The sequence below is a fragment of the Amborella trichopoda genome, chromosome 4 (assembly GCF_054954075.1).
Source record: "Amborella trichopoda isolate Santa Cruz 75 chromosome 4, AtrichopodaSantaCruz75HAP2 v2.0, whole genome shotgun sequence".
NCBI lineage: Eukaryota > Viridiplantae > Streptophyta > Magnoliopsida > Amborellales > Amborellaceae > Amborella > Amborella trichopoda.
The window spans coordinates 55,137,903-55,153,490 of record NC_142339.1 but is presented as its reverse complement, the minus strand read 5'-3'; the positions used below and the strand labels follow the sequence as shown (position 1 = coordinate 55,153,490).

Here is a 15,588-nt window from a genome sequence, read left to right as displayed (position 1 = left end):
ACAGTCTCTCTCTCTCCCACCAACTTTCCCTCTAGCTCCGAACCTTGTTGCAGCCAAAGCTTGGACTTCCTTCGCCCCACCCAAAATCAAAATCTTCATGTGGTTGGCCCTCTCCCAAGAAGTCCTCACTGTTGATCAGTTGCAAAGAAAAGGGATCCCGATTCCTAATCGATGCATCATGTGCCTCGAAGCCGAAGAGACCAATGACCATCGACTACTGCATTATCCATTTACCTTTAACATTTGGAACTCCATGCTCAAATTATTTAATGTGCAATGGGAGCTACCAGAAGAGGTGACTTCCATCCAACCTTACCCTAGGCACAGGGCTGGAATTCTCCTTTGGAAATCTATGGTAGCAGCCGCTTTGTGGACCATCTGGCTCAAACACAACAACAGAATTTTCAGGGGGGAATTCTCAACGTGCTACAAAGTTTTCAATAATCTCAAATCCATAGCAATTTTTTGGGCGAGCAATTATCAGTGTTTCAAAGGAGTTGTTGCCTCGATTTTCAGCCAAGACTGGGCAAATATCCTTCAACTCCATCAACCGTGCCTGCAAAGAGCATCCCGATGGAAACCCCCTCCTCTGAGCATCCTATAACTCAATTTTGACGAGTGCTCTCTTGGCAACCCCGGCCCGTCAGGGATAGGAGCAATCCTCAGAGACCACCTCGGTACTACTGTGGCCACAACTTCTAAACACATTGGCCACTACGGCTCCATGGAGGCTGAAGCACTAGCTCTCCTGGAAGGCCTCAAACTCATACAATTTGCTTGTAGTGGAGGGAGATTCCAAGAATACCATCACCTGGACAAAGTCTCTTTCTTCCTCACCCCCTCCTTGGTCTCTGGCACACGTCTTTGACGAGGTTGACAATCTTTGTAGGAATATGTCCATCCTATGGATGCATACTTGGAGGGAAGGAAATCAGGACATTGACTCCTTGACTAAAGAAGCAGCAGCGATGAATAACGTTTAGATCTTATGTTTTTATTTTTTGGCCTTTCCTTACGTTTTGCAAATCAACCTGTTTTCCTAGGTTGTTGTGCCACACTGTAACATCTTAAAAGAGGATTTTGATTCTACTGTAACCTCTTAAAAGAGGATTTTGATTCTACTTTTTTGTTGTTCTCCTCCTTGAGCATCCTCGCTTGTGGAGTATCAAGGATTCTTGTAATTTTCTCTTTCATATATTAAAGGTTAACATTACCAAAAAAAAAAAAAAAATATATATATATATATATATATATATATATATATATATAGCTTAATGAAAAAGAATTCAATTTGTGAATGTTAGTGATGTTTCGAATGTCTAAAAGGAGATTCATGCTAGACGATTATCATGCAGACAGGACTAGGATTTCCAATGGGATTTTGGTCACAACTTCGAGGGTAACTGGTTGAGTATCAGTCCATAACACATGCTATGCATGGATGGGTGGAGACTATAGATAGAGATAGTAAGGTTCCGATTTACTTGGAGCGAGTGAGGCATTCATTCCTTTCGGGGCGGGGGGGGAGAGAGAGAGAGAGAGAGAGAGAGAGAGAGGATGTGAATCTTGTTTACTTTCTAAGAAGTCATCCTCAAGACTAAATTAGAATGAATTAGGTTTTGCCATTGAAAAGAAAGAGGGACTCTTCAAACCCGCCACGGGGAGGGGGGGAAAGAGAGAGAGAGAAGATGTGAGTCTTGTTTACTTTCTAAGAAGTCATCCTCAAACTAAATTAGAATGAATTAGGTTTTGACATTGAAAAGAAAGAGGGACTCTTCAAACCCGCCTGGATAGTTACTTTGTTTAATGACCAAAGGATCAAAATCTAAAATCTACATTTACATGGACTCAAGTTTGTAATGACATTATTCTTGTACATCATTTTTTGAAGGTTGATGAGACCCAGTTCACAATCTAAAAAAAACAAAAAAACAAAAGTTGAAAAGAGCGGATTTTCAATCCTTTTCCTTTATTTGTTGGAGTCTATCTCGTGGTTTTAGGGAGAGAAAATTTAATAAACTTGGATGAATCTCTATTTGTTTTGGATTGTATTTACATTAAGAAAAAACAATTAAAGGGATGCTAAGAGAAAAGAAAAACTCGTTTGCGATTAGTTTGAGAAAATAAATGGCCAATATTTTCTAGTTCAGCACACAAAGCCATCACTTAAGACAATTAGAAGGTAGTTTCTAGTGTAATCAAGCTGTGATGATGTCTTAAAAGCACAAGATTTTCAAGACATTTAAGTTAGCGTCGGATAGGGAGGTACAAGTAGGTTACAAACCTCATGTTCTTGTCATAAATAATGTTTTCAACTTCAACTAGGAAAAATTACAACAGTGGAAGTTGTAAATTACAACAGAGGAAAAAATTTCTAGTTCAGCACACAAAGCCATCACTTAAGACAATTAGAAGGTAGTTTCTAGTGTAATCAAGCTGTGATGATGTCTTAAAAGCACAAGATTTGCAAGACATTTAAGTTAGCATTGGATAGGGAGGTACAAGTAGGTTACAAACCTCATTTTCATGTCATAAAGAATGTTTTCAACTTCAACAAGGAAAAATTACATCAGTGGAAGTTGAATTACAAAGAAAAGTGCAACAGAATCAACTAAATTAAAAACTGGTACACATGCTTTTAATTTTATCAAAAATAACTGTAGCACGATATGCATACAAAGCATCAGAATTACCTGAGAATTTGATCATGGAGATGAAAATACCATCCGTGAATAGCAAGATCCATTTGACACACTAGGTGAATCTTAATAGACCAATATGATGATGGCCCCATTCCAGGTTAAACCACCAGAAAAGAGTAATATTTTTTAACACACACAATAAAAAGAGACGACAAAGAGTAGACTATGCTAAGAAAAACGAAATGAAGAGCAATTAGAAGAAAAAATAAAACATATATACCTTTGCAGGGATCAAAAGACCAAAGGGTCATATATTTTTCCTCTGTAGAAATCAAATAAATCTTCTTTCGATCGGTAACTTGACTTTAGATCAATCTCACAAATAATTAAATAAAGCTTTCTCTCATCGAAATGTTTGAATATGAGTATAATAAATCTTCACTAACAAGAGAAACTTCTGATGCCTGAAATCGCATCCATATGGCACGCTGATCCTCTCAGCTGAACTTTTTGGAGCCACCATCCAGCAAAATATCATCAACACCATTTTGAAGAATGGATACACTTATATTATAAGAGATTGGGAACCATACCATGCATAGCCGTATATTGATACTGTAGATTTCCACATTGATATGATAGAATGGTCTGCAGATGCCCCAGCTGCATGCCATGTACACTACACAGTATAGACTTTCTCACGAATATCTTATGAAGGTACACTTTCCCTTTCACTTTGAGCTTCCCCACAAGCATTAAGAACAGTGGTCATGACAAATTCATCCACTTCTACTCCCTCTTCTTTCATTCTATACAAAAGCTTCATGGCTTCCTTGAATAGCCCATTTCTAGCATATCCCATCATCATGACTTTCCAAGAAACAACATTCCTCTCCTCCATCATGTCAAAAATCCTACGTGCATCAACCATGGATCCGCATTTGGCATACATGCCTATGAGTGCACTCCCTACATAGACATTTGATAAAGCATGGGTCTTATTTGCATAAGCATGGAGTTTTTTACCATGTCTCAATGCTTGGAGCTTAGCACAAGCTTTAATGGCTGATGAAAAAGTGAACTGGTTAGGCTCAATTCCTTCCCATAACATATCATTAAGAAACTTCAGAGCTTCTGAGCCATACCCAAGAAGAGCACACCCTGATATAATTGAAGTCCATGACACTACATCCCTAAAAGGCATGTCTTTTAGCACCTTTGAAGCATATTCATATTCCCCACATCTGCAATAAAACCAAACTAAGGTGCTATCTATGTATATATTTCTTTCTCTAAATTTCTTTAGGATTTGCCCATGAATCTCTTTCCCGTTATCTAATGACTCAACTAACCCACATGCACTTAGAATGCATACTACAGTGAGATCATTAGCAATCACTCTCCGGCTCCTCATCTTTCGAAATAAGCTTATAGCCTCCTTGCCAAAACCATTTTGAGCATAACCAGCCACCATTGAAGTCCAAGTAACAGTATTCCTCCTTGGCATTCCATTGAATACATGTCTAGCCTCTGAAACTCGACCACATTTTGAATACATGTATACAAGGGAGCTCCCTACAAAGACATCATCCTTGAAAACTCTCTTAATTATATAAGCATGGAGCTGTTTCCCATTATTCAGTGCCTCCTCTTGTCCACAAGCCTTCAGAGCACATGAAATAGTGAACTCATTGGGTCGAAACCCAAATAATTGCATCTGAGAAAATACATACAATGCATCCTTCCCATAACCTTGATTAGTGTAAGCACTTATCATGGTGGTCCAAGAAATTGAATCTTTTTGGGGCATTCTATCAAAAACTTGGAAAGCTCCCATTAAATCCCCACACTGAGAATAGAAATACACCAATGCACTATCTACAATTAAATTACATAAATTTCCTTTTAATATACAAGCATGAATCTGCAAACCAAGTTTGAAATGGAGCTTTTTCCCACACAAATTCAAGAGACATACATAAGTGTGGCTGTTGGGTCGAACATTTTCTCTGGCTAAATCACAGAATAAGCATATAGCCTCATAATGAAACCCAATTTTCAAGTACCCATTAAGAAGAGAAGTCCATGATACAATGTTTCTTTCGGGCATCCTATCAAACACTTTCTGAGCTATTTCGAATTCACCAAACTTCATATACATGTTAATGAGATTGTTATCAATGAAAACAACCGGTTTTCTTATGTGTTTCAGTATCAGAGAGTGAATTAGTTTCCCTTCTCTAGAATCCACACATGATTGAAGCATATAGGCAAGATTATTGGGAAGTAGTAAACTGGGGTCTGCACAATTGTACCCACTAGACCAAGCATATGGGTAGTCTTCATAACCAGTGTGAGAAATGAGTTCTTCTACAGTGGATTGGGAAATGGTGGGGTTGTTGCAGAAGACCGTTGGGTCTATGAGAATTGGCCCCAATTTTACCTTTTGCTTTGATGGGTTGGGAAAGAGAGAGAGAGGAGAAAGAAAGCTTGATAGACCGGGGAAGAGAGAGAAGGGAGAGTGTATTTGAGAAGTGTGGAGGAGTGCAGGTGCAAACATTTGGATTAGGAAGCTCAAAAACTCGTAGATGCCCAAAATGCAAAGCTTCGCTTGAAGCTTTGCGCGACTATTCTCAGCGTAATATATCAAGACAAGGTTTCTATGTGTCCCAGACCCACTTGTACGGGAAAATTACAAAAAAGCCCCCAAGTATACTATGCAGCTTACCCCGGCTAACATTTTCTTACTTTTTTTCCCATAACCACCTTTCCTCCCAATAAAGTAAAAAATTGTTATTTTTTTAATGGAAATGTCCTTTCCGTACAAAAAAAAAATCAATTGGTGATCTCAAATAGCGTATTGCCAGAACGACCAATTCAACCAACGGAGCGATATGGCTCCAGAAGGTGTACTACTGGAGCGCATCTTTGTACTGTCGGAGCGCTTGTCTTCATTGCTGGAGTGACCTATTCAACCACAGGAAATGTGGTTGTGGGAAAAAATTGAGAGAAAAGGTTAACTGGGGGATAAGTTGCATAAATAGCATACTCGAGGGGTTTTTTGTAATTTTCCCTACAAATAATTCCCCTCTTAAAATATTGGTATTGATTTTAGATCTAATTTTTAAGGAATATATAATAGGAAAAGTTTATATAGAGCCGAGGCTCTAAACAATCAAATGAGAGCCTAGCTCAAAAATTTCACTAGAATAAGTTGTTTTGATGCCCAAATATCCTCAAATTGATCATCTTGACGTCAAGATGCATGAACATGAGAGAAAAATGGATTTCAAGTTTTGGAAATAATACATCTTGTAACGCATTTTTTTACTGTCAATTTCAAGTTTTTTGAGTTGCATAGATCTGCTCGTTCTACGCTATTATTAAAGCTTTAAATCTTATAATTAAAATTAATAATATATTTTAAGGCTATCACAAATATTTCCAACATTGAAACGACTATTCTCGATACTATTTGACGGTGGGCTCTAATTTGATTGTTTAGAGCCTCGGCTCTATACAAACCACACCTTTTTAACCATTTTCTGAGTTTAAAATTTTATAATTAGATATCAAAATATATGCTCAAATAATCCTAATAATTTTTTACCCCAAATTACATGTTATGATAAAATTTGGAGGCACACATTAATTGGATTGTTTAAGGTTGCAACCTTATAGAAACCACACACTTTACATATACATGATCTCCATGTTAAAGTCAAGTAGATCTATACACATGAAAATCTTGAAAATGAACGGTCTAGATTATGTATTGCAATATGCATTGTTTCTAGGACTCAATATTTTATTTTATTTTTGGACATTTATATACCCTTATTTTATACTATAGTAACTTTTTTGTCAATAGGTATTTTAAGTAATTAGTCAAGAGTAAAATAAAATTTTTAATAAAAATAAAAGTATTTATTAACTGACATCACTTACATGATGAGTGATGTCATCTACATACAACATTAATTATTTTTAACCACTAATAGAATGCCATTAACTTCTTATATAAATATCTATTTTACCCCCCCCCCCCCCCCCCCCTCCCCCCCAAATGACAAAAATCCCCTTGCTATAAAAATTGGTATTATAAATCAATGGTATCTAAGTGTCAAAAAATGTTGAGAACTTTAAAGGTATACACGATAAAGTGGTGTAGCATAAGAAAACCCTTTTCAATATTAACACAACCTTTTTCGATTGATTTTTGAGGTGCATATCTATTTATATATTTTAACTTATATAAACTTTTTTCATATACAAAAAACTAAATTTTAAAACCGATAATAATTTTACAAATAAAATATATAGACCATTGATTTTAACTTTTTATTTGGAGGGGCCGCACATTATCATCGATCTTTAAGATGTATGTTTTATGCCTCTGAGACACAAATGTAGGACCCCCGACACATACAACAATTTTCATTATTATAATAATGGGCTGGTTTTCCATGAGTATGTGACTCATATGTTCATCTACTTCCCCCTCTAAATTCCATATTAAAGATGGATTTTGGATGGACAGTATTTGGGATCCACAATTATAATTATGAATATGAAAAAAGAAAAGTAGTTTGTGTACAGGGGATACACTTCTACAATAGCATCCACTAATGCATGCCACATCCATTTTGGAGATGAATATTAAAAAGGGTGCGGTTTGTATAAGGCTATGGCCCTAAAAAATCAATTAGAATCAAAATATGTAATTTCAGTATTGGAAATCTTTATGATGGCCTAAAAAAATATTTTACGTCTATTTATAAAGATTAAAGCTTACAAAATAGTATAGAACGAGTAGATCTATGAATACTTGATAATTTTGAAAATTGACGGTCTAGAAAATGTATTACAAGATGTATTTTCAAGACTTGAAATGATTTTTTTTTTATATTCATACAACTTGAGGTAGAGACGATAGATTTGAGGATTTTTTAGCATCAAAACCATCTCTTGTAGTGAATTTTTGAGTTGTGCTTTAATTTTATTGTTTAGGGCCTCGTCCTTATATAAAAAAAATGGTAGTATTGAAACTATGTCAAAAAAAATTATTGTTATTTTTAATATCTATTTTTTTTTCCATGTTTCTACTTATCATGGTGGAGATTTTCATTCCCTATAAAGTTGAATCCAAAATCTATCTCTAAAAGAAAACTGTTTCATGTGGCGGGGATCGCATTTCTACATTTGCAGTCCTTGAAGTATAACGCATCCATCTTAACATGGATGCAAATAGTTGGTCCATCCAAAAAAAAATTTAAAGTAACAGTCCAAATGTTTTCTTAATAGAGTTTTTATTTCTAATTTTCAAAATTTATTTATTTTTTCATATTCGCCATGCTAGATATTACATATCCTTGTAACTTAGGTCCAAAAATCCATCTCAAAAATAGATTTTTAAGAGGTGATTTATTTCTACATGCACTCATAGAAGCCACATCCATCTCTAAAACAGATTTTGAAAATGTGACTCATTTAAATAGGTGAGTGAGCCGACTCACAGAAACCGCGTCCTTAAAAAAAAAAAAAGGTAAATTTTACAATCTCACAGTAGTTTTTTTAAATGTTTTTACACACTTAGCTCTTGTTGGTGCACATCTCCATCTTGTAGATCTAGACGTTTGATGGTTGTGCGCCATCGGACTCACGTAATAAATTTCCAGATTTCCTATAATACCTTCGTATAGTCAATCTAGTCGGGTTCGGTCGGTATGTGGTACTGCCCATGAAATCTGGTTAATGACCACGTGACCAATATAGGACGCAATTCATCGCTTAAAAAGTGCAGTTATTTTCATGAAATAATAAGCATTGAAGGTCCTTGAACCACATTGACACTGACGGTAATAAGTATAATAAGTGTCGAATGTATCTCCTAATTTTAAAGTGGATTACGAAACCTATCTCCCACTTACAAATGAAAATAAGAGTGGATTAGGATTAGAAATGTCCAAACCTGCCTCCCACATCAAAGAATTACAATCTTGATTTCGACATCTTTCACTAAAAGAGAAAAGATAAGTGGTTTTATTTGGACATGACAAATGTTTTGAGAGAAAGATTGGTTCGAAAGTCTAATGTTCCAAACAGTTTTTCACAAAAAGAAAGACTTGTTACGACTCAACAGGGCAATTTAGAAATAAAATTTTGTGAAAAATAAAAAATAAAACTCCAAGATAAAGCAAGATCTAAGTTTCACTTCAAAATCTAAAGGTCCAAAGTTCGAGTTTAAAAGTTCTAATGACTTTGATTCTAAGTTATTGTGACTCCGGACATTCAAGGTCCGATGTGGGGGAGTATTTTCAAAAAAAAAAAAAACAGTGCAAACACAAAATACTGATATTTGGAGAAAACTCTAGAATAATGCATATTTAGGGAACATTAGCATAAATTTCTAAAAACTCAAATGCTTTGAGCAACACTTCTTATAACTCAACAATTATCCATAAAAGTTTGAAAAGTGTGTTAATTTTTTAAAAAGTAATGATCTTATGAAACCTTCCTATACCCATGTGTATAGGACCTCAAAGTATAACCATTAAATTTAACACATATCTTTAGAAAAGTTATCATATGGGTATGGAGCTTGACTTTTCTAGATATATGTACCAATTTAATGGTGATCATTTGAAGTCCTACATATATAAATGTAGTCTCGTAAGATCATTATTTTTTTAAAAAATGTGAAAATAAAAGTTATAAAATGTGTTGATGATATTTTCCATGAGAAGGGCCAAATTAATTTTGAGCCACATGACGTCAATGAGCCAAAATGGATCCTAAAAGGAAAATCTTCTCCATAAATTCCCATTGAATTTTGAGAACAAGCTTTCACACACAAGATGGAGGGAAAGTGGATCTGCACCGTTCATCACCTTCGATTGAAGATTAACTACGGTTGAAGTAACACTGGTTATGGCTCAAGGTTACATGCATCAATCAAGATCAATGGATTTCACCAAACAATGGCCCCACACAACGTTTTAAATGGTAGAATGTGTTGCAGTTAAAGTGATATCAATGAGAAAGCCTGCAATTTCAAACTCTAGTCCCTGTCAGAAGCAAAATTTGGCACTTATATTTCATTCATATTATATTATATATATATATATATATATATATATATATCGTGGGAATTGAGGGCGGGATGCATGAACAACTGTAGTAACCTACAAGGGCAAGTATAATTGACTATTGCATTGTGCTGTACACTAAAATTTTATCACAACTGTATTTTACAGATTTAGCAACTATTAATATTAATTGTATGTTGCATGTACATGCAATTCTTTATATATAAATCCTATGTTGTGACATCAATTTGATCAATGAAGAGACAATACTTACAGATAATGTTATGTCGAGGCATCCCCTTACGTCCCATTTTTTAAAGGGAAAATTTCGTATAAAACCCTAATTCATCATATTATTTTACGGTAGACCATCTTTCCGTTTGTCTTTCAAGCGGTATAAAAAATCCTTAAAGATTTCAACGTATCATATCTTATCTCCATCTTTTATTGACTTTTGACCATAAAAATTAAACCCAACAAATATTTTTTATACCATTTATTCTCAAAAACTTTTTTAACCATCTTTTTCCCTTTCCACCTATTAAAAAAGTATTTGGATTGAAATGGTGTAAAAATATTTGTTGTGATTAATTTTTATGATAAAAATTTAATAAAAGAAGGAGATAAGAGATGAAGGGGTATGGTAAAATCTTTAAGGTTTTTTTATACCGCTTGAAAGAAAAACAAACAAAAGGTCTACCATGAAATAATACAAAGAATTAGGGTTCTTTATGAAATTTTATCTTTTTCAAATGCTAATATTTTAAAGTGGATTGGAAAGTTTTAGTTAGAGAAACCAAGTATAAATGAAGCAACTACACGTTGCTACTATAAAAATATTGAAATTTGTTTAGGTTTTGAATGATTAGGTATTTAAAAGCTCAAAGTTCAATAATTGTGTTTTCAAAATACTAATATTGTAAGGAGACGGTTTCTATGCGGTCAAGCCCGCATATGTACAAATGCGGGCCTATTAATAAATCTATGTTTTAGATGGATTTTAAGACTTAATTTTTAAAGAATTTAATATTTAACATGGAGATCATGAATATGAAAAAATAAATACAATTTAAAAATTAAAAATAATAATTATAGTAACAAAACATTTGGACAGTTAGTTTCTATTATTTCTAGATGGAACACCTAGTTGCATCTATATGTAAGATATGGATGCTTTACACTTTCTCGACCGCATATGTAGAAATGCGACCCAGCCTGCATGAAACAAGTTTCCATATCGTAATTCTAAAGTGGATGTTAGATAGGGGAAAACAAACAATGTTTTTTATTAGAGGGAGCAAATGTACAGTTTGTTGTTTGCTGCTGCAAAATAATTGTTGCGAGAAGCCGTGAAATGTCATTGTCATTTTAATGGTATTGCAAACTTTCGTTGAATCTTCAACAAGGAGTAGTTTAACAACGTGATAAACGCTCTCTTAGACTCTTTGCCTTTTTCTGCATAGAGCGCGTAAAAGTGTACAGTTGTTTTCCATGATTTTAAAAACGGGTCGGTGGCCAGGTTGAGCACCCAAAAAACTGGTTTATACTCTTGAATTAGTGGTCCCATCACTGTTTTATTATGTAAAAAAAATAGTGCGCTAACGAAAAAACACTGAAAAATAGTGAATCAGTCAAAAACTGATATAGATTGGTGAATCGGTGGTTCAAATCATCATTTTATTGTAGAGATTCATCATTTTACTATGCATAGCTTTTAGTTCCCTTCTAAACTCAGTTGTTTTCATATATATATATATATATATTTATATATAGGAAAAGTTTATATAGAGTCGAGGCTCAAAACATCAAATTTAAGCCTACATACAAAATTTCAATAGAAGAGGTTGTTTTAATGCCCAAATGTCTTCAAATCGATCATCTCGATATCAAGATGTATGGACATGAGAAAAAAAATGGATTTCAAGTTTTGAAAATAGTATATTTTGTAACACGTCTTTGGACTGTCAACTTTCAAGATTTCCAAGTTTTCATAGCTCTATCAATCTATACTATTTTTTAAGCTTTAAACTTTATAAATGAATATAAAAAAATATTTTAAGGCTATTACAAAGATTTCCAATATTAAAACCACATTTCTCGACACTATTTGAAGGTAGGCTCTAATTTGATTGTTAAGAGCCTAGGCACTATACAAACTGCACCATATATATATATATATATATATATATATATATATATATATATATATAAGCGGAATGAGATGACTAATTCTCAGGTCGGCCAGGACAACTCTGTGTTGACGTTACCTTTTTTAAATCAATAGATGTCATGATAACAATAATTAAATAAAATGTTTTCCCTTGTTCTTTATTGGAAAAAATAGAGATACTCTATAATTTGTACTTTCTAAGCATGCCCTCAAAATACTTTTGATACCATATTATTAATCCTAAAAATATTTATTTTTGCACCCATCCTCTTGAGCAAAAGTTGTTATTTTTTTATATCAAAATACTTTATTTTAACACACATTTCTAAAATGTGACCTGCAACATGTGTTCATTTAATGCAAAAATGTATCGGACCAGCTTGTGTCCATTAGACACAAAATGTGTCGAACCTGTTTTTTTTTTTTTGGTAATTTAGTGGGGAGGGTAGGCCCCTACCCATTTTTCAATAGATTGGGAAGTTACATTTTGAAAGTGTTAATTGGGAGTGTCAATGGCAGGAATGAATACCACGATGTGGTAACTGGGTGTGGGAATGGTACCATCCTGACCCCATGTGTCGGACCGGCTAATGTTGAAATTGTGCCGGTCCAACAAATTTTGCATGGGACCAACTTTTATGTTCAAATTGTGCCGGTCCCACACATTTTCACTAGATTGGCTTAAAGAGAGAAAGTAGCAAGTTTTATTGAAAATGGGGGTATTTTGGTTTAAAAAAATTAACTTTATTGTTTGGGAGTGAATACAAAAATAAATAATATTAAAGTTAATAATATGGTATAAAAAAGCACGACGTGCCTAGAAAGTCCAATTTGGAGATACTATAATGTTTCCTTTTTCATGTCCAATTTTGGAAAAAAATTCAATAGTTAAGATGAAGATTTCATGGGAATTCTGTCCTGCTTTGCTTAAACTTAAAGTAAAACGAAGAGTATTTAAACCCGTGGTTTAATTATGGCTTAAAGGCATAAATAACAAAAGGAAAAAGTTTTTATAGAGCCGAGGTTCTAAACAATTAAAATTGAACCTACCCCAAAATTTTTTACCATAAATGGTTGTTTGATGCCCAAATATCTTCAAATTGATCATCTCGACATAAATATACATGGACATGAGAAAAAAATGGATTGCAAGTTTTGGAAATATTATATTTTGTAACACATTTTTTTACTGTAAATTTTCAATATTGTCAAGTTTTTCAAGCTTTCATAGATATATTGATCTATACTATTTGTGAAGCTTTAAACTTTATAAATAAATATAAAAATGTATTTTAACATTATCACAAATATTTCCAAATATTGAAACTGCATTTATTGACATTATTTGAAGGTAGGCTCTAATTTGATTGTTTAGATCCTACGCTCAATACAAACCGCACCCATAATAAAACACCAAAACATGTTTAGTGAACTATGAAAAGTAAAAGCACAAATTAACGGACTAAAGAAAATAGAAAACGCGCTGGGGTCATCATCGTCGAACCAAATGATTGATGGTGATAAAGGGGTGTGGTTTGCATAAGGCTGCAACTTCAAACAATCGGCATGAGCCCCACCAAATTTTATAATAATATGTCATTTTAGTTTCAAGATTTTTTAGGATCGCACGAGAATCCATTTTTATTATTGATGATAAAATTTTAGATTGCAAAAATAGTTTAAATCATGTAGATCTATAAACACACGAAAATCATGAAAATAGACGGTTGCATTATTTTTAGGACTCGAAATCCTTTCCCATTTTCATACATCCCAATGTGGAGATTATATTAGAGGGTTTTCTAACTTCAAAACAACTTTTCGATGATTTTTAGGTGTGCCTTAATTCTACATTTTTAGGTTCCAAACTTATATAAACTTTTTTCTTATAGAAACTTTTATTTTTTAAAGACTCGGATTATGAAAGGCGTCAACATTAAATAAACAAAATAAGGGATGCCTCAAGACCTAGCCAAAAAGATGCAATTTAGTGTAAAAAATATTAAAATCTATTATTTTTTTTTACTCTTGAAATCTAAAAAATAATGTATATTGAAAAGATCTACAAACACTTAGAAATCTTGAAAAAATGACGTCTAAATAATTTATTACAAGATACGCTACTTTTTAGATTTTAAATATCTCTCTTTTTTTCTTTTTTTTTTAAATATTATATGTCCCAATGTCCAAATTGATGAATTGGAAGTTTTCATAGGAACTTTTTTCTAGTGGGTTTTTTGAGCTGTGACTTTGCTTTTATAGTATAAAGTTGACATGATGTATAGAGTTTTCCAAAAAAATCTAAAAATATATATAAATTAGTTTATGAGAATCACAAAAATGTCTCTTTTTTAAGGGTGTGATTTGTATAGAGCCAAGGCTCTAAACAATCAAAGTAAAGCGCACATTCAAATAATGTTGATAAATGTGGTTTCAATATTGAAAATATTTGTGATAGTCTCAAAATATATTTTTATTTTTAATTATTAAATTTAAAGCTTAAAAATTAGTGTAGATCCAACAGATATATGAAAACTTTAAAATCTTAAAAATTGACGGTAAAAAAAATGTGTTACAAGATGCACTATTTCCAAAACTTGAAATACAATTTTTTCTCAAGTCCGTGCATCTTGATGTCTAGATGATCAATTTGATGATATTTGGGCATCAAAACAACATTTTTTAGTAAAATTTTTGTGGTGGGCTGTAATTTAATTATTTAGAGCCTTGGTTTTGCATAAATTTTTTCCTTTTTTTAAAGGGTGTTTTGTATAATGCATCAACTTTAAAGAACCAAAGTAAAGCACAACTACAAATCGTGCTAGAAGAAGTACTTTTGGTACAAAAAATACTACAATAATATAAAAATCTATTTTTACCCACAATTATTAAAATTAAAGCTAAAATAGTAGTGTAGTTTAATCAGATCTAGAAATGCTTGGAATCTAAAAAATGGATGATTCAGAATTATACGTTACAAGATGCACTTTTTCAAGTAATAAAAAATATATATATTTTTTCAGATCTAAAGATCTTGAGTTTTAGATGATCTCCGGTGTTGGAATAAACTTTTCAATTAGGTTTTTAAGTGTGCCTCCACATTATATAAACTTTTTTTAAAATTATTTCATTTTTAAAAACTAATTGAATTATTTAAGGGAAATTATTTCCTTATTTCTTATTTTTAACTTCCATATTTCAATAGACTTAAGAATTAAAAATATTACTTGTAAGCAAAAAAGTCTCCATCTTTTTTATCTTACAACCCCCTGGACCGTTTTGATCATAAAAATTTGACCCAAACAAACACTAAAATAATACCCTATTTAAACTTCATATCTCTCTTTTCACTTCTCGATGAGTTTACCAGCCAAGGGGTTTACCTTGAGCTCGAATACAAACACACCTTCTTATGTGTGAGAGACAAATAGAGTTTTAAAGAGAGATATGGACTTTGAGTTTTAGAGAGAAGTGGAGTTTTAGAGAGAGAAAGAAATGAAGTTTGAGTTTTAAGGAGAGAGATGAAATTTTAAAAGAGAGAGACGATAATGTGAGAGAGATATAGAGTTTGAGTTTTAGATAGAGATGGAGTTTTTAGAGAGAAACGATGGTATGAAAGATAGATGAAATTTTAAATAAATAGAGATAAAGTCATTTCATAATTGTTGATGTTAATAATACATGATAA

General features: G+C 33.0%; 1 protein-coding gene across 1 annotated transcript; it reads right to left on the bottom strand.

Annotated features, from left to right (window-relative positions):
- Nucleotides 1–2,895: 2,895 nt before the first annotated feature.
- Nucleotides 2,896–5,321, bottom strand: LOC18422151 (pentatricopeptide repeat-containing protein At4g18520, chloroplastic). Its single transcript, XM_006826958.4, has one exon. The coding sequence runs from the start codon at nt 5,200–5,202 to the stop codon at nt 3,352–3,354; it is 1,851 nt and encodes a 616-aa protein (XP_006827021.1). The 5' UTR covers nt 5,203–5,321; the 3' UTR covers nt 2,896–3,351.
- Between the last annotated feature and the right edge of the window lie 10,267 nt (nt 5,322–15,588).